The 22,994-nt window shown below is 38.4% G+C and overlaps 3 protein-coding genes across 9 annotated transcripts; 2 read left to right on the forward strand and 1 right to left on the reverse strand.

Annotated features, from left to right (window-relative positions):
* Positions 1-86: 86 nt before the first annotated feature.
* Positions 87-6,395, forward strand: LOC6580976 (myeloid leukemia factor). Of its 7 annotated transcripts, XR_004364072.2 has the most exons (6): positions 1,478-1,655; positions 1,733-1,962; positions 2,028-2,550; positions 3,593-3,868; positions 4,550-4,866; positions 5,664-5,803. XR_004364072.2 is itself a non-coding variant. In XM_044011172.1 (5 exons), the coding sequence occupies exons 1-5, from the start codon at positions 211-213 to the stop codon at positions 4,587-4,589; spliced, it is 1,125 nt and encodes a 374-aa protein (XP_043867107.1). In that variant the 5' UTR covers positions 87-210; the 3' UTR covers positions 4,590-4,663. The 7 variants fall into 7 exon arrangements, 5 of the variants coding, with proteins under 5 accessions (XP_043867107.1, XP_015020036.1, XP_002006769.1 ...); XM_044011172.1 differs by lacking the exons at positions 1,478-1,655; positions 5,664-5,803 and adding an exon at positions 87-266 and having other exon boundaries at positions 4,550-4,663; XM_015164550.3 differs by lacking the exons at positions 1,478-1,655; positions 4,550-4,866 and adding an exon at positions 88-266 and having other exon boundaries at positions 5,664-6,395.
* A 188-nt stretch (positions 6,396-6,583) lies between these two features.
* On the reverse strand, positions 6,584-7,707 carry LOC6580977. The gene is made up of 2 exons (XM_002006734.4): positions 7,585-7,707; positions 6,584-7,523 (listed from the first exon to the last, which is right to left on the reverse strand). Exons 1-2 carry the CDS (start codon positions 7,622-7,624, stop codon positions 6,640-6,642), a joined length of 924 nt encoding a protein of 307 aa, XP_002006770.1. The 5' UTR covers positions 7,625-7,707; the 3' UTR covers positions 6,584-6,639.
* Positions 7,708-13,890: 6,183 nt separating this feature from the next.
* LOC6580978 (kelch-like protein 26) lies at positions 13,891-15,338 on the forward strand. Its single transcript, XM_032730366.2, has 2 exons — positions 13,891-14,866; positions 14,929-15,338. Exons 1-2 carry the CDS (start codon positions 13,986-13,988, stop codon positions 15,191-15,193), a joined length of 1,146 nt encoding a protein of 381 aa, XP_032586257.1. The 5' UTR covers positions 13,891-13,985; the 3' UTR covers positions 15,194-15,338.
* Positions 15,339-22,994: the final 7,656 nt, after the last annotated feature.

A 22,994-nucleotide genomic window follows, 5' to 3' on the forward strand; every position in this document is an offset into this window, starting at 1 on the left:
GAAAAATTGAATTAGGTTGGCAGCCTCTGTATTTTGTTGAGTATTTCCGCTGCTGGAGTATGTGGTCACACAGTTTTGATATTCCACGACTACTGCCACGCGGTCACATTGTATTCGAGAAAACTCGTGAAGTTATAACAAGTTTGAAAAGGTGACAAAATTTGTGATTTAATTAGTGTTGGACTGTAAACAAGAATTAAAACATAAAATATGTCGCTATTTAGTGCATTAATGGGTGATTTCGATGATGATCTCGGATTCATGAAGTAAGTTTCCCAATAACATAATTTACTGCTGATGCTCAGCTGTGTAGTTGTCGATATTGGGGCGTGGAAAATTCGCATGAAAATCGTGCGAAAAATCAGTGCCTGAATGTGAAAAGCTAGTTAAATAATGCCGTAGAAATTATTAGCTTATGTGCTTTTTAATTGAAAGAGATTCGCTGATTAGGTGCTCCGCTGGACGACAAACATATGTGTTTCTGTGCGTCAATTTCACACAATACACACAGCGCAGTTTTTCGTATGCTGTTGTGTATGTGTGGACGACTGCGAGTGTGTGTGAGTGCGCAGCATGCCACCGTAAAAGCAGTCGCAGCAGCAGGAGGAAGAACGAAGACAAGACGGAAGGTCCGCAATTAATCGATAATTCCGATTGCACGTTGACCGCTGTCAATATAAATAAGATTAGTTTAGTCTGACTGCAACAACAAAAACTAAGCTTTGTATGCCATTGTATCAAGTTCTGGGATAAGGCATAACGTCATTTTCTTTTATTTTCTGATTGTTGTGTCATTGGGTGAGCATTTGATTTTTTATGAATTATGAAAATAAATGAAGATCAACGGTATGTATTTGTTTTTAATATATATAATTAAGTGGAACTTGGTGCTTGTTAAAGGCACATTCACTTCAGGTATAATACCTTTACCTATCTATGCATTATATATTTTTTTACGAATATCTGCAGGATATCGGTTGAGCACGACATAAATTTTTGAAATTCTGTTTGTTTTATAAATTGTTTTAAAAGTATAATCCATAAAAACAAATGCAATACAGGCAGTCTACGTATTTACAAGAAATTAACCATTTCTAAGCAAGAGCAAAAATTAAACTAATGATATTATGCCTAGGTATTAATATATGGTTCTGTAATTAACCTATACACTTGTTTTATATTATTTTAATTTGCTATTCCTATTACATTGCAATATTGTGAGGAGTAAAATATAGACATTATAATTGTAATTAAGGTATTAGTGAGGAAATTGTATACATTGACAGCTGATACAAACGCCATAAACGTCATAAACGCCATAAACGTCATAAACGTCATAAACGTCATAAACGTCATAGACATCATAGACGTCAAATGATGAAAAGTCAGCAGATGAAGTGTACGCGATTTTCTGTAAACTGAAAATTTTCTAAGCAGGCGTTCGCTTCTTTTCTTTTTGTGCGATATCGAGACACTTTGTTCAATTCGTTTGCCTGAAGTTGTGTTTTCATTTCCTTAGCCTTCAGTTCTAAAATTATTAAAACATCGAAATCGATATAGTTGTTCATATTTTCGGAAAACTTTATTGGAGTTATGAAACGCAAACGAAATTCAAGCCGTAAAAAAAAAACTGAGACTTCCGAAATGGACACAAAGTTTGTGATTTTCTTTTTCTTCATTTAGCTTTTAAAATTTTTAGGTAAACAGAATTAAAAAAATGTTTTGTTTGCAGCAATCACATGAACCACCACATGAACGCTATGAACATGCAGATGCGCTCGATGAATCGTTTGATGAACTCCTTTATGCCGGATCCTTTCAATATGCTGGGTCCCTCACCATTCGATGCGGGATTCCAACAGGGCTCCCTGATGGAGCGCAATCAAAATGCAATGGCGCCAATGGGCGGCGGTTTATTTGGCTTCCCAGCCATGCCCAATTTCAACCGTTTGCTAAATGCCGGTGCGTATTAATGAATAACTGCTATGAGATATATTTTCTAACTCGTTTTCCTTTCGTTACCCTAGACATTGGCGGCAATAGCGGCTCTTCGTTTTGCCAAAGCACAGTGATGACCATGTCCTCGGGTCCAGATGGACGTCCACAGATCTATCAGGCTAGCACCAGCACCAAAACTGGACCTGGTGGCGTGCGCGAAACACGCAAGACCGTTCAAGACTCACGTTCTGGCTTGAAAAAGATGGCCATTGGTCATCACATTGGCGATCGCGCTCACATCATCGAAAAGGAGCAGGATCTGCGCTCTGGCCAGCTAGAAGAGCGCCAGGAGTTCATCAATTTGGACGAAGAGGAGGCCGAACAGTTCGACCGCGAGTTCACACAACGCGCAACACGCGGCATTTTGCCTCATGGAAGTGATCACAGCGGCCTGCACGCCATACGCGGCGCTCGCCCAGCTGCTGGAGGCTCAACAGTTACCATTGAGCCGCTGGACGACGACGATGATGATGATTGTGTGATCCAGGAGCCGACACGCACCGGCCGTCAATTGCCAGCTCTGCCCGCACCCCCAACGGCCCCGCACAGCAGGTGAGTCCAGGGCAACTAGTCTAAGCGTCTCCTGCCAGTAGTTGGCAGGTAAACGTGCGCATTTAGTGATTTGCATAAGATTCGAATTCTCAAAACTTTCGTTCTACTTGATACACTCGAGCTTTGGCCTTTAACACGCAATAATTACCACTGGATATATCGTGTGTGGATGGATATCTATGGGTTTGAGCTGGTTTTTATAGCACACAGCTGTTAGTAACATCAGTGGTTAATTTTTATATAATCAAAATATATGAGTAATATAATTAATATAATTATTTAGTACATATTTTTATTTGTTAGTATCTGTTTTAATAGAATTTTATTAACAGCTGCGTAACATAGCAACCAGTTTCTTATTTTATTTGAGACTAGCTACACATGATATATCCAAGACACACAGATCGTAACACAATTCCGATTGTAGCCTTTCTTCTTCACAATGCCCGCTAAACTAAAACGTTTGTATTTACTTGCAGATATAATAATTACTAATTCAAGCAAAGTACATACAGTATATTTTAATAATTATAAATATATATATACATATATATTACTTCAATATATATGTATACATGTATATCAGAGTCAGAGAAACCCAAAGCAATTGTTTATAATGCAAAAAAAAAAAAAAAAAAAAATTCTGCTTTTACATTCCTACTACGTTCGAATACTAAAACGATAAAATGAGAGTAATTTGAGGTAGGCGGCAAAGCAATTTGTAATTTGTAATATATTAATTTACATGATTTTCCGAAAATGCGAAAAATTACTTTTTACGTATTTTTGATTTACCTATTTTTTGTTTGAATTCAAATCATAAGCCATATTCTTTCCATATTTACTTGCATTCACGTTACTTAAAGTACCCACAACGCGTTACGTAATGGATTGCTACGTTATAAACTACTACTACTACAAATACCCCGTAACACAGTTTTAGTGCCCGAACGACATACGCCAAAATGTGTTTTGTTGTAATCTCTTTTAAATTTTCTTCGAATTGATTCCATACTACGATGATAACAACGACGACCAACAGCGCCGAAACAGCAGCAACAACTTCGCCACGTCGCGACGCTCCATCAGCAACAACCACAGCAGCAGCTGCAGCAACAACAACTTCAGCTTCTTTGCCCCAAACTTATGATGCAACTAACAACAATTATTTGGGCGTCGGAAATACGTCAGCATCTCGTCGCGCCTATATGCGCAACGGTCAGCACTTGGCCACGCCCCGTCGACCTCTACGTACGCCTTCGTCGTCGCCGCTGGCCACCGTATCGAGCGCTAGTCACAGCATTGCCGGCACGCCAAGGTTTGTTCGCATAAGCAAAACAAAACTACAACAACAGCAGACCAAATCAACCAAATGAGAATATACGTAATGCCCAGTTCCCCTTTAAACCAAAAACAAAAATAATTATTAAAATCAGATCATTATTTTTATTATAAAGCCGAGATTCGCTATTATATTATAAGTGACAGAAATACGTAACGTTACGATTTGGCTTTATGCCTGATTTGGTTTTATGAATACGCTAAATTTGTTTTAATTTCCGCTAAAAGTTCGTTTACAATAAGCTAAGATCATCATTGGCTGTTCTTTGAGTTTTGTAATTTTCAAATATGATATATGTATTTGCTAAAATATTTTATTTCTGAGGGTATTTAACCTTACGTAACGTTGCGTTCTGCGCTTTATCCGCCCCATCTGAACGATATATACAATGGAATAGTTTTAAAATGCAATATAATTTTTATATTGTTCTTACCCTATCCTTCTATCCTTACCTTTTGTAATGTATCCATTACGTTACGGTAATTTTACGTTACGCTTTTTGGCTGTTCAGCTTATTTTCCTCCCACGAAAAGATTTAACCCAATTGTATAATCGATTTTAATCGCTCTATTTCTCTCTCTTCTCTACCAATATATGTATATATATTTACATATATGTATATACATAAATAAATAAATATTTTCCGATTTGATGCAGAGATTGGCGTTTATATAATTCACGTTTCTATCGCAAATAGAAATATCTATACGCATAATTATGATCCATAAACTATAATCAACTTATACACATATAAATATTTAACATATACACCACAACGTAATTGAATGAGACGCGTTACGTGCAACGTTGCGACGTAATCACAACCACCTACTAACCAGTTACGGCGTTTGGCGACGGCGCTCCAACTCGCTATTTGCTCCGTCATGAAATATCATCGCTGCGACGCTACGCATCATCTACGTTACGCATCTCTGCAACTTCACACCCACGTCGTTACGTGCCACCTGTTACGTGTAAGGCCGCCCAAAACAAATGAAAACAGCAATTTTTTTTACAGCTATGTCCATTAAATTCTACTACTACTACACACATCTATACAGTTAATTTAAGACAAATAAGGCGACGTACACGTAATCGCAGCATGTTGTGTCACAATTGTCTTATTTGCGTATTACGTAAGCCCAACCACATAAAAAATGAAAAACCCAGACGCATACATATATTCCCAGTTGAAGAGACGCGTGTTGGCCACATTATTGTTTCGTTGCCTGTTGACAAATTCCATTACGTTTTTCGTTTACCTCTTACGCATAAAAACTCATCGTTACGTTACGCCACGCTACACGACGCTTAATTGGTCTTCGTTTATACATAATATATTCTCTACGTACTACGTGACACAACTGCGGCGCTTATCTAAATTCTAACGCTGTTGCTGTTGTTGCTGCGCTGCTGCTGCTGTTGCTACGTTCTGTTGTCTTACGTGGGAGAGACTGCAACAACACACAAACACATCAACTGCGTATCTCTCCTCACATTACGTAACGGTGCGACTAATATTGCCCGCCCTCATCCAGCTTAAGCTCTGTCTCTCTCTCCCTTTATCTTTCTCCATTTATCATACGAATAACGCACTCATGCCTCGCCTCGCTCTCACCATTTTAAGATTTACGTTAGAATTGGTCTTTGTACGGAATGATTATCTATATAAAACTTTTACGTTATCATAAATTTGTTTTACGTATTTGCGTCGTTCTTCTCTTCTTCCTCGTTTGATGCAGTTATTAATGGTCTCTTTCTCTCTGTACAGCATACATCCACATCCCTATGCTGCGAATCCGGCAGCCGCCCGTCGCCAGCAGCGTCTGAAGCATCATCAACAGTCAAGCGCCTCGCGTGGATTGGAGGATAAAGCCGAGCCGCGCGTCAAATCGGCAAAGCGGAACAAACCTCAATAATAGAATTAGGGGCAAAACCATTTACACACACACACACACACACAAACACAAACACATTTACCTACACAGTTATAGCACACATACACATAAAAACATTATTACAAAACCAAATTTAAACTCCAATTGCAAAGCGCCAACCCATAGTACATGTTATCGATCAACAATAATCTAGGCACACGAACACATACGCCTTCCCCCTCACACATACAACTTTAATATATATATATATAATATTTAAATGTATATCCATACATAAAATATATATATATATATATATATATATATATATATATATATGTAACAGCAGATTCGCGTCTCTTTCGGACGCTATTTTTATTTTTGTAGACAGGATTCTTGGCTTGGTCGGCCCTACATATATCCAATAACACTTTTCGAAAGCTTTGTAGCGACAGAGAAGCTGCGCGAATCTGCGATAACTATTTGATATCGATAGCGAGCTCGTGCATACCGCAGGGCAACTGTTCACACCCCCACACTTACAAACATACACACAGATACACATGCACACGTATCCACCAATGCACACTTATAATGTTAATAAAATTTTTAGTTTAAATGGTAAAGAAGCGTTAAAAGCTAAAACGTTTTTGAATATTCTCAAGATTTTAGTTTTTCTTAATAGCGTGTAAGATCAACAATTTTGCAGCGAAGAAGAAGCAGCCTCCTAACTATATAAAAAGAAAAACCCATATTATTAAGACATAAATAAATGTTTGTGAATTTAATTAAACGAAAATACATACATAGTAAATTTAAAGCTTAAAGAACATATTTACAAATTTTAAATCAGAACGTTTCTAGCCTAGTTTAGTCGATCATCTCCATCTGCGTTTCCTCCGATTCTCGCCAATTGCGCTGAACCATTTCCACGAGCTGCTTCCAAAAGGGCGTGCGTCGCACATAGTTTCCCAAACAGAGCAGTATGAAAGCCCAAGCCAGAATTAGGTAGAAATCTGTTTTCTTTGTCGGCACCGATGACAGTGGTCCCCACTGAATCATCGTGTGGATAAAGGGATGCAAGCTCTTTGGGTCCACGGTCCTTATGTTTGTGTGCCGCTTTATAAAGCCGCGGACGCTCACTTTGTCGTGGCTGGGCGGATCGTACTTGATGAGGGGTCTTCCCTGATGGAATATCATCAGCGTTGGCAGTGCGACGATGCCGAACTCTGCATTGAAGCGCGTAAACTCATACGCGTCGATATAGGCCACTGGCAGTGTGGGTAACAGATGTGGCAGCAGATTAACTAGAGTCGCCACGCGAGCGCACTCGAGGCTAGTATTTGTGCAGAAGTGCACTAGGACGCAGCTGCCCGGCTCGTGACGCTTGGTTGCATTGCCAATTGGCTTCAGTAGATTGACAATTTCTTTGGCACTCTGCATGATTAGCAGCTTAGGCATAGGTGCGCTCAAATTGCCCGTTTCCGGCAATGGATCTGGTTGCAGGCATTTTATCAAAATTGGAGGTTTTCGTGGTTGCGGCTGTTCTGCCAGATGTAGTATATACTCATCGTCCGGTACGCAGATGTGGCGCTCCTGCATTAAGGCGTACGACTGAAAGCTGTAATGGCACTGCCCAATGGAGACATTCCCTACGGGCACGGATCCTGATCCATTCGAATGGATGAGACCCAGATATTTCAGGGCGCCCAACAAACCGGACAGCTCTCCTTGAGCTTGTGCTGCATACAGCCCTATTAAAACAGTAGCAATAGTTATTGTCAATAGCAATTAATTTGTTTGTGAAATCCTTACCCAAAAGGAATAATATTGACAAGGTTACATTTGTATGCATTTTTGTCTTTATTTTGTCACAGTGTGGCTGCACTACTGTAGAATTAAATGGCCAAAACGTAAAAATTAGTAAACGGCAAAGACCTACTTAGTTGTTTCGTCGAGAAATATACTGAAAATTCTCCGTTTTTATTATCATCATATGAAAGTTCATTGCTATGTCACGAAAAGTATACTGCAGTATGTGAGCAGAAACGATGGTTGAAAAATACCGTTAATTTGGTATTTTATACAAGCGAATACCAAAGCTGAGCAATATGAAACTCGCGCGCTTTAATTTAAACATTGGTTATTTGAAAGCTTTCTGAATCATGCTCAAAAATTATGTGACCACAATTTGACGCTCTGTTATTTCTTTTCCCTTAAGTCTATGTATGTCAATTATGCATGGCCATAAACACGCACAAACAACCCGTGTCTACCACGTCCACACAGCAGACAAACATTTTTCCTACTCAGCAGTTTTTGTGAGCTTTGCATACCCTAAACAGTTATTGTGTGGGGTTTTCGTAGGAGCACTACAGTCACGTGACTTGTTTTATTGCTTGATGGAATATAGATTTAAAGAGGATATTAGAGTCTCAAAACATTTAAAGTAAATAATTTTAAATTTCATATGCAGATTACAAGTTCTATAGAATATTCTTGATATGAAATATAGTATAGAATAGCCAAGCGCTGCTATTAAAGAGCCTTTCCTTGTCTTTGTTTTCTTTTGCCTTTTTAAAAACCGGCAACATCAATTTATCATGCTAAAGTGGTGTCCATATAAGCGGAAGTTGCTGTACAAGCTGCCTGCTCAGGCTCAGGCCATGCCAGGCGTGTGCACAACGACAACACCAACAACAGCAACAGCAAGACCAAAAGCAACAACAACAGAGATGAGCAACCCTTTGTGGTCCTTTTTTCTGAGGGGCGTCAAGTCTGAGGGGTGTCATAACTATTTTCAACATTGTGCACACATTTCATTCATTGAGTGCATGTTGAGCATATTTACAACTAGTTACAGAGCAATGATGATGCCGCCGACAAGCCAACTGTGCTGTTAAAAGGCACTTTATGCGCATTTATGAGGCCCATCTTAAAATGTCAGTGCCTTGTGCCAAGTTACGAGTAAGCAAGGGTTGCAAGTGGTTTAATGAGTGGATTTCAATTTAGGTGTAGTTTTATTTGTGGTTGTTGATAATTATCTTTTATATATATTATAGTTATATCAATTTGCATACATTTATATAAACATTTTACAGACATTTAAGTTGTATTGGGAATAATTCTAGAGTGTCATAGCAATTAGTTTCTGTCTGCAGAGCATCGATCAGTCGTTGCTGCTGCCCTTGGGCTTCATTGCATGCGCTAGCGTTGATAATTATCTTATCAGAGCAGCCATGGCAATGGCATTTGCAATCAAATGAATTCAATTGAAAATATTTCGATTCACTCCACTGCCTAGTTATTTACAAGTTTGCATCGAACAGTGTCTGTAGGCGGTCTGCTGGTGCGGTCGGAAGTATTCGTGGTGGTTGCCCGGAGCGAGTCGCCAAGTCGTCGAACTTTCTGCCCAGCTCCGGCACTCGATATGTGACGACAACGGCTACAGCGACAGCAACAGCAACAGCAACAACAACGACAAAGAGAACGAGAATGAACAGAAATGGCTGCTGCGCTTTTCTTCAACTGATAAAGATAAGGCCAAGGAGTTGAGTAAGAGTGCTCGCTGTAAGACTCTTGAAGCAAACTTTTGCCAGCCTTTGCGGTTGCCGCCGCTCAAGTTGGCCAGCATTTTGTGACAATTTATTTTCTATGCTTTGGCGTTTGCTTTCAACAAATCGAAAAACTATTAAATTGGGCTCTGAGCCAAAACGACAACAGAACTAAAAAGAATCCAGCGTGAAAAGTCAAACCTTACATACTCTAACGATTTGAGGAAGTTTGCTTACAGCGATGAGTCTTTGCTTCATTACTGATATATGTACATATGTAAGTATTTCTGCAAGTTCGATATATGTCTGAATAATTGATTGTTTAGGAGTTGAGTATGACATATGTATTATATCAATTAAAATAAATAATTAAATTAAAAAAAAATCAATAAATTCAGGCCTATATTTATATTTATATATTTATATATCGAGCATAAATTTCACATTTAAAAAATAAATAATTGGAATTCTTTTAGAGCTTTTTCTTACAGCCTACGTGTTCGGCTACAATTTTTTCCACTTCCTAGTGTATTTAGACAAAAGTTTTGCACGCCTCTCACAGCTTGAAAATTTCACTGTTTGACAGTCACGCGATTTCACCATGGTTTGGCACATTTGATATCAAATGCAACTTTTCACCTTTGCACGCCGTTGACAGGCTTCGACGACATCTGCTTAATTGGATAGGAAATGGCGAGAGCTTGCCCAAGCCACTGGCACGGTCAGCGATAAGATCTCCAAGCGAGACAACCGGATACGTTAAAAGTGCAATTAAACAAATATAATATACATATATATATATATATATATATATATTTATCGATTTCAAGCTACTACTTTTAGCTGTAGGAAGTATTTATTGAGTTACTTTCAGCGATCTACAAATTTATATCTACAAATTTATAAATAATAGTAATAATAAAAGAACAAAGTCCTTTAAATACTATATATATATATATTTATGTGTATGTGTATAAGATATGTTTCAATGTTATGTCACTCAATAACCTATCAATCAATTCTGACTAAGTACAGGGTATTTTCAAATCATTTATTGGCACCATAACCTCACTTTCTGGCCATTACCTCAATTGCCTGAGCTTGCCAGCTTAAAACAGATTATCGCTGTTTGTATACTATGCGTGTCTCTATAAATATGAGCATGATTAAAATAGACTTGATAAAAGATAAACTACAGTTGATATTCCATGGAGTTTGGTTGTCAACGGCAACGCCTACAGAAGTCGCAGCACTAAACTAATTAAAACTTTTTGGGTTTTTTCTGCTTGCTGTTGGGTTCGTCGGGCTCGGCCATATGGCATTGGACGGGAGAGTGCTGTACCCGGAAACCTGGCATAAATTACGAATTGAAATCACGTAAATGCTGGCAAATTTAATCAGCCTAGCATCAGAGTGCGTCTGCGGCTGGTTGCTAAGCAAAAATTAAATTTAACAACATAACCAAATAAGGACACACAAAAACGAACAAAAATCCGAAATGCAAAAAAAAAAAAAAAAAAAAAAAAATACAAATCCAATAAAGAAAAAAATCGTTAGTGTCAAACGTACAAAAAATTTGCACACAGCTACGTGACTTCAATTTCTCACTTAGCCACAGCCTCTGACGGTCCTTGACTGCCCACAGCTCTGTGTCTGCGTCTATCTGTGTGTATGTGTGTGTGACAAGGTGTATTAGTGTGTTGTGTTTTCTTTTTTTCTTTTTTTTTTTTTTGGCTGTGTCGTTGCAGAACTTTTAATCCTTTGCACTTTTGTCAATGTCAAGCCGGGCTGGCCAATGACAAACACAAAAAACAAGCTGATAGAGCCCCAAAGCAACACGAAGGATGCCATTGAATGGAAGTCAATGTTTATATGCCCTTACCGACCGGAAGTTGTTAATTGTTTAGCTGGAGAGCCACTAGGCTATGGGCAGATGATTATCCCAAATGTCCTTGATAACAAATCTAAAAAATATTTCGCGTAGAATTTTGAGTAGGTAAAAAAATATAAATTTATCTATTCAAAAAATGAAATACATAGATTCGAAAATATGCGATAATAACATAACATTATCAGTATATATATCAGTTTATATTTTCTATTATTTTTGTATTTACTTACAATCTATTTTAGGATATCTCCTTCCCAGAAAAAGCTATTTTAAAATGGTTTAGGTAGCAAGCGTAATAAGAATGTGGTAGGTGGTTGCTTTTAGAGTGTGTGGTCACATGCTATGTGTAACGTGGCCCGAATAGTTTTCCACCACAACGATATTTCGGAAAAGAGAAAAACACAAAATAAATAAAAATAAAAGTAAAAGGGCCAGCCAATAAAATTAATTGATTTCGAGGTTTTCCATTTGCTGTGTGTCAAGCGATTTTGATGTTTAGCCGACAGTTAACCGCATTTGACAGATACAGTTTGGGTCAGAGCATATATGTGAATTGTTTTTTTAAATAGTCTTAAAGCGATTCAAAACGTATATTATGAGAATTTATTTGTTGAATAATTTCTTTTGTAGACATACGATCCTAATGAAACTTTCAGAGCATAATATATGCATATGGCTATAATGTGTGTACATTCCAAAGCACAAGTCTCTAGTACTTGAAATGCGTTTTTTACAAATTGGGGGCGAATGGGGCGTGGTATCCAAAATCTGATAAATTACAACATTTTTGTATCCATTAACTTTATATACAACGCAAATTTGAAGTCTCCAGGTCTAAAAGTGTTCAAATTAGGCTGAAAAAACAATGCCGATTTTTCGATTATTCTCGATAAAAAAGTTATCGGATGAGTTATCGAAAAAATATGATATACTTGTACTGCCTATGGTATACACGAGTATGCATGCCAAATTTCAGCTCTCTAGTTCTTATATCTTCTGACGGACGGACGGACGGACGGACAGACGGACAGGGCTATATCGACTCAGCTCGTCGTCCTGATCAAGAATATATATACTTTATGGGGTCTGCGATGATTCCTTCTGCCTGTTACATACTTTTCACAAAAGCATTATACCCTGATTTCCCATTTTCAATGGGTTCAGGGTATAAAAACAAAAAAATTAGTGCAATATATGACGGTAAAAAGTGGAGGTAGAGCTAGAGATACGAATAGAGTAAGCTTTAGGCATTATTGATAACAAAGTTATTGATAATTTTAATTAATAAAAATCCAATTCGATAGGTGAGCTTAATATGATGAAATTTCGTAGCAAATACTCCATATTATTACAGTAAAGCTAATGTTTTCTTTTTCGACTATGCACGAAGTCTTGTAACATACCAAAAACTGTAATCATATTTATTTTGATTATATTGCTATTTATATGCATGTACATACAAAAATGAATACATTTACAAACTTTTAGAATGCCCACATTCAGATTCAATGTAACTTTCACAGCCATTTGGAGTGGATTAGTGATAAAAGGTGTCAATTGAATGCAGAGTTTGACACACACCTGCCTCGCCCGCAGGCCCCTTCCTCTGTTGACCTTCTCATGCCACTGGAACCCGCTTGCTATGCCGCTCGCATTATCAATTATGCGTTCGCATTGCGTTCCGTGTCCGTGTCCGAGTCCGAGTCCCGAGTCCCGAGTCCTGTAAACTTGGCAATTTATTTGCACCGGAAACTCAACATAAATCAAACTAATTTCTCCAGGGATTTTTGAAACAACTTTCGACGTGTCGCTCGACTGCTGCGATTGTCTGTGTTGAAATGTGTTTGTGTATGCGGGTGTGTGTGTGTGTGTGTGTAGGTGTAGCTGACTTTGTGCCTGTTGTGGTTGTTGTCGTTGTTGTTGTTGGGAACGTGTTTGGGGCATAGCAAATTGAATTTGTCGCGCCATGTTGCATAATTTGGGGCCCATTGTGCGTCTAATTGGCCAAAATGCTGGAGACCGACAAGGAGCTCGAGAGCTCCTTGAAATGTTGACATATAGCCGCACCAATTATTTATGCTATATACGTATTCTACCTATGAACAAGTCTAGACTTTGGCTATTGATTTTGGTGTGGTGGGCCTTAGCGCATTGCTCAGGCGCTTAGTCCTCAGGGAGCTACACATAAGCTCTTTACTTAGCTGGGTTGGACCCAAGGGAATAACTCGAAGTGATATAATACGGTACCCAAATTACATAGGACTTCAAGTTTATATAAATGTACCGATTCCTAGACATGTATATAATCTCTAGGAGTTGAGCCTGCTCTATGGAATATAAATAATAAAGTATAATATAAAATAGCATAATATAATATAATATAATATAATATACCGATTCCTAGACATGTATATAATCTCTAGGAGTTGAGCCTGCTCTATGGAATATAAATAATAAAGTATAATATAAAATAGTATAATATAATATAATATAATATAATATAATATAATGTAATAAAATGGAGTACACGATGAAATGAGGAAAAAACTTTAGCTCATCTCTTTCGAAGCTGCATTTTACTTGAGTTTATATAAAACCAAAACTAGCTTAGAGTTAAGAATTTCTTTTAACATAATTTTTAAGTTTGCTTACAGCTGTACCTTGGATAATTTGTAGTCCATGCTATATCTGATCTATAATCAGTCACACACTTTCTGAGTAGCTTGCCTCAACGAAATATATATTCCCAAAATTTTTAGTTTCTAAGCAAAATGTCTGAGCTGCTGAAAAGCGTGGAAAAGTTGCCCCTGGAGCCGACGCTGCCGAGACTGTCGTTGAATGATTTTCGTGGCGGCAATCAGCTGCCAACTTGGGACGTACCCGAGCAGGAGTTTCACCTGGGGAAGAAGTACCCGCTGGTGCCGATGGTGTTTAAGAACTGGGAACTGAGCGAACCCGATGATCTGGTGCTGAAGCTCGGCACCAGGCAGATCCGTATGAATCGGCTGCGCTTCATGTGCTACTCGAAGTTCGCCATGGATCATGTGAAGGGGGGACAGCGCGAATTGGTGCTGCCCGAGGATCGGGTGCCGGATGAGGGCCTGGTGCGCGCTTGTCACTGGCTGAACCAGCCAGTTGCGAAGCTGGAGCGCGGCTCCATTATGGAGGTGCTGGCCGCAGCTCTGTACTTGGAGGTGGATTCGCTGATCAAGCAGGTATGGTTCAGTCTGAACCTGGTCGACGAGTTTAACGAGGATCAGGCCTTCGCCGTGTCCTATGAGTCGCGGCGGTTGCGCCATTTGCTGCCCGTGGTGGGCCTGGACAAAACCATGCTGCATCGCATACAACGCTTTTTCCTCACGCTGGTCGCCAGCGTGGAGTTTGTTGAGCTGCCCTTCGAACACGTTCACTACCTGATCAGCTCCGAGAATGTGGCCGTCAATAGCGAGATGGAGATGCTCTACGTGGCCGTGCGCTGGCTCACGCACGACTGGAAGGCACGGGCTGAGTATGCGATGACCCTCATCAAGCTGGTGAGCCTGATGTCGCTGCCTTTCGAATATATCATGGATCTGCAAGCGGGCCGAGTTGAGGAACCTGTCAAGTACATCACCGAGCTGGAAGAGTTCCCAGACTTCATCTATGAGGCCTTGTAAGTGGACAGAGTGCATGCAGAGTGTCTTCAGCATTCAGTAATCTCTGCTTATCCAACAGCACGAACCACCTCTTAATGGAATTCGACGATGGTTCCAGGGCCATTGAACAGCTTCGCGAATTATTCAAGGTCGAGCTGCCCATGCAACGGCCTTTCATCTGCGATAATCTGAGCGGCTATCACAGAGCCACGCCCGATGATCTTGCGAAAGTCTTCAGTTACGAAGATTTCTTGGACTATTTGCGTGTGATCCATAAAAATGGCATATATAGCTGGAAGACACTGGACGTTCAGCACACATCTAGCCGCTTCAAAATGGTCTAGAAGCAATTCTTTTTTCATCTGAATCGAATTTGTCAGCATGCAAGATCGGCTTAAAGATTTGAGGATTTTACTGCACTTTTGTGATATATGACTGTCTTTTTATTTTATTATTTTTTAAATAATTTATAAAAATCTTTAAAATTAACGAGAGTTTTCTAGGCCAGTGTGGTAAAACAGCATAGAATGTTTCAACACTTGTTATCACGAAGTTATGCAGTATATTTTTGTAGATTTGTGCGATGCGTTTTGCTGTTGCATAATGAAACTATTTTGCAAAACTTTCTGTAATCATATATTAACAGTTTTATGACTAGAATGCAGGAAATGAATAAAGATATATTTATGTACATAGTCGATAATTTTAAGTTTTTGTTTTAAATATAAAAAAAAAAAAAAAAAAAAAAAAAAAAAAAAACTAAAAAATTCGTATACTATTTTGAGTTGTAAATATTTACTTATTAATATAAAAGGACTGAACCTGAGTAGATCTATTTGATATATAAAGATATAATTGGCTGTCTTGTTTATATAAATGAGTTGGAGGGAGAAAAACGGTAAATAAAGATATAACTAGTAAGAAGGCTCTAGTCGAGACTGCTCGACTAGGAGATACCCTGAACCCTCTTAGCTGATATTCTAATCATTCTGCACTTCTTCTATGCTCACATACATACACATGCATCCACACGCACGCATAAGCCTGCGCTCTGTTAACTGCGCAGTAAGCAGCGACTGCGCTTGGGCTGCGCTGCAGTGTGGGCAATATTATGAGAATTTATTTGTTGAATAATTTCTTTTGTAGACATACGATCTTAATGAAACTTTTCGAGCGTAATTATATGGTGAATATGTGTGTACATTCCAAAGCACAAGTCTCTAGTACTTGAAATGCGGGGGGGAAAGGGGGCGTGGTATCCAAAATCTGTAAATTACAAAATCTTTGTATCGATTAACTTAATATACAACGCAAATTTGAAGACTCCAGGTCTAAAAATTTTCAAATTAGGCTGGAAAAACAATGCCGATTTTTCGATTATTCTCGATAAAAAAGTTATCGGATGAATTATCGAAAAAATAAAGCAAACTCGTACTGCGTATGGTACACACGAGTATGCATGCCAAATTTAAGCTCTCTAGCTCTTATAACTTCTGAGATCGACGCACTCATACGGACGGACGGACGGACGGACGGACAAACGGACAGGGCTATATCAACTCAGCTCGTCGCGCTGATCAAGAATATATATACTTTATGGAGTCTGCCACGCCTCCTTCTGCCCGTTACATACTTTTTCACAAAACCATTATACCCTGATTTCCCATTTTCAATGGGTTCAGGGTATAAAAACAGAGAATGTGTCCTGAATTATTAAGGGTATAGAATGTGAGTAGATTTCCATATAAAGAAGAAACGTCTATCTATCGGGGCGTGATAGTTGACTATAATATTCTACGAAAACAATAATCCAACTTGTTGTGTTGCTTTAATTTGGAAATGATCTACAAGCAGATACCCGGGCTGCTAGTTCCCTAATAAAAACAGTTCATCTCGAAAAATTTGCAAAGACAAAATTCGATTGAATATTTGTAATCGAAAAGTTACGAATAATTTCAAAATAAGGTCGAGGTTTTAGAAGGGATGGCGCACATAATTTTGAACTCCATTAAGGTATTTTGCATCAGGAAATATTCTAAATATAGAACCATGCAATATTTATGGACACATGGCAATGCGAACTATTCGAATATCCCGCATAACATTTGGCAACTTTGTCACGATAAATATATACATATCCACAGTTTATGTATGTATGCATGTATGTGTATATTGGCACTTTTTATGTATGCTGGTTTAAGCTGGCTGCTGTACAGCTTTTTGTAATTTTCAAAACAATTTCCTCATCAGCGACAAAAACAACAACAACAACAACAACAACAGCAACAAGTTGGGCGAAACATGGGGAATAAGTGCAACCACATCGTCAACATCGTCAGGTCGTAGCCTGTTTTGGTTTCAAAGCTCGCGGCGTTGCTTGTGCGCCAGCCACGCCTACTCCACACCCGAGCCACCCAACCACCTCAACCACCCCAAAACACGGCACTCCACCTAGATGCTGCGCCTGCAGCGCACTGCTCGTACATGGTGCCGCTGTGACCGTAACCACCTGGTGCCAGGCCACATGACTCGCCCCCACCACGCCCCTCCCCGCTCCACTCATCCTGCTTGCTGGCAAATTGAAAATGTTGTGCGGCCAAGGAAAAGATGTCTGCAAAGTTGCGCAAGCGAGATTGCTGGCAAATGTCGTCGTTGTTGTTGTTGTTGTTGTTGTTGTTGTTGTCACAGTTGATGTTGTTGCAGTTGCTGCAGTTTCTGCTGTTTTGGCCTAATGATGCTCAGCTAATAAATGCAATGGCAATGGCAGCCAGGCAGCTCAGCAAAATACAAGCCGCTTAAAGCCGGGTTATATCAAAAACATTTGCATAATTGCGGCGAGCAGGAATCGCAACTTGAAAATATCTTCTTAAAGCTCTTAAAAGTATTAAAAATTATATGAATTTTATTAAATAAAATATGTTTATTTGGTATAAGTCCATATTATCCATACTGTTTTAGTATACGACCTTAAGGCATGTAACTTTAAAATTTGAGTTGAGGAATACTATATGTAGCCTATTATCTGGTATCTCACACACTTACACGCACACTTACAGAGACATTTTGCCTCAGCTTATCTCAGCTTGGAGCTTTCCCAGAGAAGTTCCCCAATAACCGAGATCTTCCCAGAGATTGATTGCATTGTATTATGGTTTATTGCTTTTAGTTTTACTATTTTATTAAAAAATTTAGCGATCGACTGTGATGACTTTTCGTCTAACTTCTAATAACATCCATTCAGAGGTCCTGGGCTGACATTCGAAGATTGCATTAATTGGTTATCCGTTCTGCTCAGCAGGTTCCTCCCACGCGAGCTCTAGCTTAGTAGAATGACATGATGACAATACAGCAAGGCTAATCTAATCAGGGTCTTGTCCCTTAAATAAAATTCTTAACTTAATTATTCAGTGCTTAGTAAGCTATCGAGTCGATTTATAAACCTTTGAGGACTACGAGCGTTGAATTGGCATGTGAAGGATAGATGCAACGTATGACCGCAATTTGTATGAAATGTGTGCATAGATGAGTTTATTGTGCCAACTGCCGCTCTTGAAAAACTTTATTCAAGGCAAGTAAGCAGCACTCATAACTAGAGAGTGCCCAACTTTAAGATTCCCTAAGCAGCGGCTCCAACCGAACATACATATGCAAAGCCACACACTTTAACAAATAAATAAAAATGTTTCGTTACCGGGATTCGCATCTGAGTCCCCTCATCTAGTAACTCGTCCCCTCATCCAGAAACTCTACAAATTGTACATTTATAATTCCACTTAAACTTGGTTGATTTTGTGAAATTACCAGCTGGAGCATTATGTAATATACATACATCAAAATTGCATTAAATTTAATGAAAAATCTTTTAAGTCTACCTTTAAAATTTAAGATTAAATTACTGAAATTCTATAAAGATTCAAATTTATTTTGTGAAAAAGAAATGAAATTGAATTGAAAGGAAGTGTAATCAGTGAGAAGGAATCATAACTATGTTAATTAGGAACTAATATAACTAACTATGCAATTTATAAATACAAATGTGATTACCTATATATATATATATATATATATATAGATTAAAGAGAAGAATGTCTGTGATCTTTTATTTATATAGATATCTAATAGAACTCAAATGCAATTCCCAGCTATTCTCAGATGATTACATTGTTCACACAGTCCGCAGACACTTGGAATTCACTTCTAATTAATTATCTTTGATTACTTTTGCATTAATTAAATGCCTTGCTGTCCGACCGTGCCTTCAAATCGTATGCGAGATGGAGGCTCTGGGGACACTTCTGCTCATAATAAATACTAGAATGAAATCGCGCGTGAAACAATGCATTTCCGGTTGCTCGAAGCACCATTCACGCTCCACACTTCACAGTCCACCCACCACACTCTACACTCGCTCATTCACATTCACATTCACATTCACATTCACATGCCTTCCGTTCACATGGCAATGCGGCTGTTTCCGCTTCAATTTTTATTTCGCGCGCCCGCCTCGATAACGATTCACAGCTGCCATAGAGCGAGCACAGGGGAAGGAGCAGCGAGTGGAGTGGGGGATGTGGGAGTGGGAGCAGGAGTAGAAATCGGTTGGATCGCCTCAGCAATGGAAACTGTTGAAATTGTTGCCTGCTTTATGTTGTCATTCCATTAATTATCGCTCGTTATTTTAACTTTTAGCATGGCGTAGAGCGGGGCAATTTCTTTTCTCTCTTTCTCTCTCTCTCTCCCCCTCTTCTCTCTGTGTTCTCCATTGCATTTTTTTTGCCATTGTCTGCACTTTACAAATACTTCATAACATTTGACAAGCTCTTCTTTCTGTTTTTGGCTTTTATTCTTTGTGTTTTATTTCCTCTTTTATTCTTTTTTGTAGTATTTTGTGGTGCCAACGCCTTTTGTTTGCACATTAAATGGCGTCGGCGGCTATGTGAGTTGTCGTATAAATATGTGTGTGTGTGTGTGCTAGAGTGTGTTGGTGTGTGTGGGTGTGTGTCGCGGTCGGGGTAATGAATTACTAGCCACATGGTTTTTGTGTCCAGCCGCCGCCCGCTGACTCGCAACAATGACATTGCAATTTCTAGCCAACACCAACAATGCCGGGCACAGCCTGCGCCGCTGGTGGCGGGGGCGACTGAGTGGCTGACGGTCTAGGGCTGAGCCAGAGGACACAAAAAATGCAGACACGTCTACGGCCCAACCAGGCGCAAAGGCGGCCAGAAATTATGCGGCTTTAATTGGTCGCAAATCGTTAAATGCCCAAAGCTGCTGCTGCAGGAATTTTTTTTTTATTTTTTTTTTATGGCTATGGTAAATGAATTTAATGGAATTTTAAAGGTATACACATCTATTTGTATATACATGTATATACAAACCTATGGAGATTAACAGAATATGGTCATATGAATTAAGAAGATAATATTCTTAAAATTAAGTTGTAATTGTTTTCAAAATACCGATTGTTGTGAGCTAAGCCATTTTGAATCTTAATATATGTTATGTAGCCCTGCAAGCTATAATAATATAGCTATAATAATATAGCCGATAATAGCAGCCCAGGTGTTCGATATGTCGACTCATTAGTCGTTAAGAAAAACCTTAAAATACGGCAGCTTCCCACATAAAAATGAATTTAAATGCGTTTTCTTTGCATTTAGTTTGTCAGCATCTTGATTTTAATTTGGTTTGAGCATGAATAAACATATGTTAATATACTTGAAACTATAGTGAAACTGATATAAAGGTATGAGCAACATTGAGTATATCATTAATTTCTTTGTATTCTACAGTACGACTACCACAAATTTTTCTTAGCGAAGGTATACAATGAAAGTTACATACAAATATATGTATATATGAAACAATTTATCTACCGTGAAACTGTGAATTGAAACGGTTTGGTATACTTCGGATTTTGTGGCACTTCAGTATCATTCAGAAAATTAAAAAAGGAAGTTAATTAAGAATTTGATTAATAGCACAGCATAAATTATAATTTAGTGTAATCATACTTTAGCTCCTAATTTAAATCAATTTCACTTTCATTTAGCATGTAAGTGCTAAAGCTCTGCGAACTCTCCAATGCTGGCTTTTCAAATATTTTCCAATTAACTTGTAAATCCACTCGTATGTGAGATATTTGTAGCGAGCCCCGCATTTATTGGGGGCAACGCACATTTTTCACTGATTTGTTTTATGAGTTGTTAACAATCGATTGCATGTTTTTTGCGGCCATTAGTCTGCTGTTGCCCGAGGGCGGTGCCACGCCCACCAATAGTAGCAGGCATATAATAAATCATGCTGTACCTATTGTAGGCAGACAACACACACGCGCAGCAGCAGCTTCGTTGATTCATTGCAGCAGGCAACAGGGCAGGGCGGGGCAGGGCAGGAGAGGGCATGAGCCGTGGCAGGAGGCATGGGAATCAGGAGTTAAAACGGATGATAAATAATGAGCAACAAAAGCTGACAGCAACAATCACAGATGGCTGTCGGATGTCTACATTTAGTAGCTGTTTAACAAAGTGCAAGTGTTCTTGCTCGGAGGGCTAGACTGCGTGATACCCTGCAGTTAGAGTTGAGAACTGAACTGAGCTGTGCTGAGCTAATGATTATTATATATTTGTAAATGAAAAATTATAAAATCAATTTAAAGCAATTAATTTTCAGAGTTCAAAGCAGTTTTATATGATAATTTGATATGGTAATATAAATATATGTATGATATATATATAAATATAGGATATGGTAATATAAATAACCAAAAATGTGAAAACCATCTTTAGTTACTAAGCAATTACGAATATGTAAATAAATAAATAAATACTTATTTTCTACAGTTTCCATCACTCTCCTCATATATGAAAAAGACAGAGAGAAAGAGGCAGGTTAAATAAACTCTCATTTGCGAAAAAATACATTAATTATATTTAATAGAATTGATACGGGTTTATCTGTCAATCAAAAAGAGAACAGAGAGCGAAAACAAAACACATTAGCCATAGCTGGGGTACACTGTTTGCTTGACCTGTGAGTTAACCTTTTCATTTATCAATGCATTTAGCAAACAGACAATCCCATACATTAATTTTATTTGCCAATTTCAAGTGTCCGGCATCATCAAACAACAGACAATGGACCATTGTTGCTCGCCTTCCTCTCGCCGCCTCGCACTAACTCCAACTCTGGAATTCATGATATCCAGTTGGCATTCATCTTGATCGACCTGAGTGACACTTTTTGTACCGCACCAAATTCAATTTGCTTTATTGATAACACACAATGAAAGGCAATACAAAACAGTAATAAAAGCAAATATTCTACAACGAAGAGCTCATCAACGAATGGATACTCTATCCAAAAAAAGCTGAACAGCATTTAGCAGTTAACACATCTGCAGTCAATCGGTGACTCTAACAGACAGTCAATCCATCAATAAAATCAGTTATTTAATCAATCAAGCAGTCAAGCAATCAGTCATTCAATGAGTTTTAAGATCAATTATTATGACATTCAGCAAGTCCATCAGTCGCCCCAAGGGACAATAGGCTAATCAGGACTTGATTGAATACAAAAACCCCATCAATCAGCCATTCCACAATGAGTTAATTAGTCAATTAATTAGTCAATAAAGCCAATTGATGAATCGATTAACCGGTAACTTGATTAATCATTGGATAATTCCATCTATATATCAATTATTTTGATATTATAAGGAAATCAATCAAGAATTCCAGCAGACAATCAATCATTCATTGCTCAATCGGTCAATCTTTAACTTAAGCTTCAATTGGTCAATAGCTTTATAATATGGAGTTTGTTACTCAGTTTCGCTTATAAGGACAATGAATTAAGAACTTGAAGAACATCAATCAGTCCATAAAGTCAATTAGCCAATGAGTCAATCACTCCAGGGGTTTATCATTTAGGCATTCAGTAATCAGTCAATCAGTCAATTAGCTTACCTTTTAATCATGGCCGTATGGCAATCAGTTAAGCAGTCGGTCAATCAGTCTATATAGTCAATTATTCAATCATTAAATTACTCTATAGATCAATTAATAGTTAAATCAATCATTCAGACCATATTTCAAAATATGCATTTTAATCGATCTTCTGACAATTATTTTAAAACTCACT

Source organism: Drosophila mojavensis, unplaced genomic scaffold (assembly GCF_018153725.1).
Source record: "Drosophila mojavensis isolate 15081-1352.22 unplaced genomic scaffold, ASM1815372v1 contig_81, whole genome shotgun sequence".
Taxonomy (NCBI): domain Eukaryota; kingdom Metazoa; phylum Arthropoda; class Insecta; order Diptera; family Drosophilidae; genus Drosophila; species Drosophila mojavensis.

What these genes read in the sequence shown, in the direction of transcription:
- LOC6580976 (XM_015164549.3), top strand. Translation starts at nt 1,594, where the DNA reads ATGAAACGCAAACGAAATTCAAGCCGTAAAAAAAAAACTGAGACTTCC. An exon ending in CCAACGGCCCCGCACAGCAG is followed by an intron (nt 2,551 to 3,592) that starts GTGAGTCCAGGG and finishes GACGACCAACAG; the next exon opens with CGCCGAAACAGCAGCAACAA. An exon ending in AGCATTGCCGGCACGCCAAG is followed by an intron (nt 3,869 to 5,663) that starts GTTTGTTCGCAT and finishes CTCTCTGTACAG; the next exon opens with CATACATCCACATCCCTATG.
- LOC6580977 (XM_002006734.4), bottom strand. Translation starts at nt 7,624, where the DNA reads ATGCATACAAATGTAACCTTGTCAATATTATTCCTTTTGG. An exon ending in GTCAATATTATTCCTTTTGG is followed by an intron (nt 7,524 to 7,584) that starts GTAAGGATTTCA and finishes CTGTTTTAATAG; the next exon opens with GGCTGTATGCAGCACAAGCT.
- LOC6580978 (XM_032730366.2), top strand. Translation starts at nt 13,986, where the DNA reads ATGTCTGAGCTGCTGAAAAGCGTGGAAAAGTTGCCCCTGGAGCCGACG. An exon ending in GACTTCATCTATGAGGCCTT is followed by an intron (nt 14,867 to 14,928) that starts GTAAGTGGACAG and finishes CTTATCCAACAG; the next exon opens with CACGAACCACCTCTTAATGG.